This window comes from Triticum dicoccoides, unplaced genomic scaffold (assembly GCF_002162155.2).
Source record: "Triticum dicoccoides isolate Atlit2015 ecotype Zavitan unplaced genomic scaffold, WEW_v2.0 scaffold89456, whole genome shotgun sequence".
Taxonomy (NCBI): Eukaryota; Viridiplantae; Streptophyta; class Magnoliopsida; order Poales; family Poaceae; genus Triticum; species Triticum dicoccoides.
Window position 1 is genome coordinate 1 of NW_021308355.1, and position 2943 is coordinate 2943.

The following is a 2943-nucleotide window of genomic DNA, read 5'->3' on the forward strand; positions in this document are numbered from 1 at the left end:
GTATGAATGGCATACCATACCGGTTCATCTTGTACGTGCTTTCAAATACAAGCACGTCGCCGAAGTCCTCATAGTCATGACGAGACTGGGAGTCACACCAGAACATCCTATTCATATGTCCTTCCTTGTCTAGCTTGTACTCGAAAAAGAAGCTAGGATCCCTCTGTTTCCTACTGGCCATGATGCCTATGACTATGGCAGCATCACCTTTTGAAAGCAGCTTCCTCTTCTCCCTGGCGCAAAGGTTGTATATTTCACGCCTGGTAAAACCAACACCGCCATACCATACATGTTTGCTGATGAACGAATCCATCATGTCATGAATTCTAATCCCTGCAGCTCCCATGTGGACAGTATCTCAGCTCTCTGGTACTCTTTGATTTTTTTCTGTGGGACCAAAGAAAAGGTACCTCGTCCGGTCCTGCCAAGATATGGCTATGCTTGTCCTCAAAACTATCAACATACCAAACCCCACGCTTTTGGTCAAGCTTCACGGTCAGGTGCTCTTTGTAGTGGCAGCGTGTCTCGGGTCAGAGCCTACGGTTGTGTCCTTCCTTGGTTAGCAACCTGCTATCACGTTTTCCTTGTCTGGAACAAACAAATCGCCTATAACGCATATGACGTGACTCGGTTTTGGTATACCTGACCCTATTCTTTCTAATGTTGAAACCATTTTCTCTAGCATAGCTGTTGTAGAAATCATACGCAGCTTCATGAGACGTAAAAGTCTTTTGTATTATCTGCATGAACATATCCCTCTTATCATCTGCACTAGCAGTATCTTGGACATTCTTTTTCCCCTCAACTTCTGTCACCTACACAATCATAACATAGCCATGAAAACAGTTTTCTATGGTATAACATTACTTCCATACAACATTCATAACATACATACCCCACTCATGATGACCGACGATTGCGACTCCCCAGAATCAGGTGCAGCTAATGACCGACGATTGCGACTCCCCATAAAGGTCACCTAAGGACATAAAAGTGCACATGATAACATATTATTAATAGGATAAAGATGAGCAGAACAGAGGCAGGTTGGTTGATCACAAAGATTAGCAAGCCCTGCTGAGGTCAATCATACAGCTTCAGAAGGAAAAAACCATGTCAGGCCCCACTGTCCGGCTTGGCGTTGCGGTACTGCAGGACTCCCTGAAAGTAATGGCATGATTATCCCATTTCTCACGTTATATATGCCAGCGTCGCGAAGAGGGTCTGCAGAAGCCTCCGGACAAGGATAGTCGCAGATGAAGTAGATGCAGTCCTCCTGGGATCCACTGCATTCACCAGCAGGCAGGAACTTCGAGCTTTGCTTGCCAAGAAAGAGCACATGGCCACTCAAATCACTTACCAGTCTCCAATGACCAGGGTTGGTGCTCAAGTCTGCCTCAAGGACATTAAATCCAACAGTTTGAGAATTCCTAAAACCCTGTGACTTTGTAAATCGTTGCACCATCAGCAGCCTACCACCACATTCCACTAAATACTGCCAAAGTCCATAGAACTCCTTTTTAGACAGGTATGGAGGCGTTCTCAGATAATCACCCATAGAGTCAATCAGGCATTCCATGTTTGGCTTACTACCAAGGTTCTCACTGAAATCAACGACGAAAAGCTTGAAAAACTCAGACACCACGTACAACCTTCCATCGAAGAATGCAAGGTCCACTAATATTGTTGGGTCCTCAGTGCTTGTGCCTCTGAATGAGTAAGTGGCAGCAGGTGGTTGGATAATACAAAGATCAAGAGAATAACCATTGCCAATGATCAGCGCAGCAGCAAGGGACTTTGGTGATGAGTCCAGGGACGAGGGAGCCACCAACTTATAGGAAACAGCTGGGAAATGACCAAGTTCAGCATGGTTATCTATCTCGCTCTGCCAAACAGTGACTAGATTAGGAAGCTCCAATGTGGTCTTGGAGAAAGGGTTCACCAATGAACATGCACCATCACTGCTCATGAGGAATAGCCTGTTTTCAACGGAGCCATGCCAACGAGCACCATTGGGCAGAGACATGTGGTGAACCTCACTGCCTAGGATGCTGAGGAAGGTTCCATCCGGGAGGGTGAGCCATGGGAATGGAAAGGGAAGGGTCTTTGATACACTATTAGAGCGCCATGGGTGACAGACTGCCCTCAGGAGAACACGGTCAGCTAAGGAAGGGAGGCGCTTCAGGACAAGGCCCAAGAGTTCCGGCGCAAGATCTGACCAAGGTCCAAACTGTGCAGCCTCCATCATGCAAGTCTACAAAACAAGATATATGATTCATAGTTTAGCAGAGTAAGAAAATTGTAATGCATATGCTTGCTGAACTACTCTGACACCAAAGGCCATCACAAAGCAATAGAAGTTCAGAGTATATCAAAAATACAAAGATATCGTGGAAACCAGCAAAGCAATCCATCAGTCCTAAAATAGAAGTATATTTGCACAACTAGCTTTGCAGTTCATGGTTATCACATATATGCTTCTTGCACTTGGCAACGGCAGAAAAGCAGGCAGTGAAGCACTATTTATTTGTCACAGTAACCACAACAAAGTACGGAAATAATAGAAACACCAACAGCGCAGCTTCATATGTATGGTGAGTTGACAAGGTCTTCTTAGTTTCTCATGTTTATTTTTTAAAGTCACCGGGGGACAAAAAGCCCACCTAAATTAGTTTCTCATGTCCAATGGCTTGACACTTTTTCTTTTGACGGGCCCAACGGCTTGACACTAATAAGCTACTCAGGATAGTCCATTCTCTATTTATTTTTCATATGAGGAAGCAATTTTCTGTTATATGAAATATGTCTAACAAGAAGTGACATTTCGTACAAGTACAGGGTGAAGTGATGACAAATGGGAATCTGAGCCAAGTTTAACCATTCCTGAAGATTCGTCACCTTAAACTCCATTGCAGAACTTAGAACAGCTAGAAAATACTATAC

The 2943-nt window shown here is 44.4% G+C and overlaps 1 protein-coding gene across 1 annotated transcript; it reads right to left on the reverse strand.

Annotated features, from left to right (window-relative positions):
• Nucleotides 1-1087: 1087 nt before the first annotated feature.
• LOC119348352 lies at nt 1088-2254 on the reverse strand (the record flags this gene model as incomplete). The annotated part of the gene is made up of 1 exon (XM_037616523.1): nt 1088-2254. A coding segment is annotated over one exon (1167 nt), but the record flags the coding sequence as incomplete, so codon positions are not given.
• Between the last annotated feature and the right edge of the window lie 689 nt (nt 2255-2943).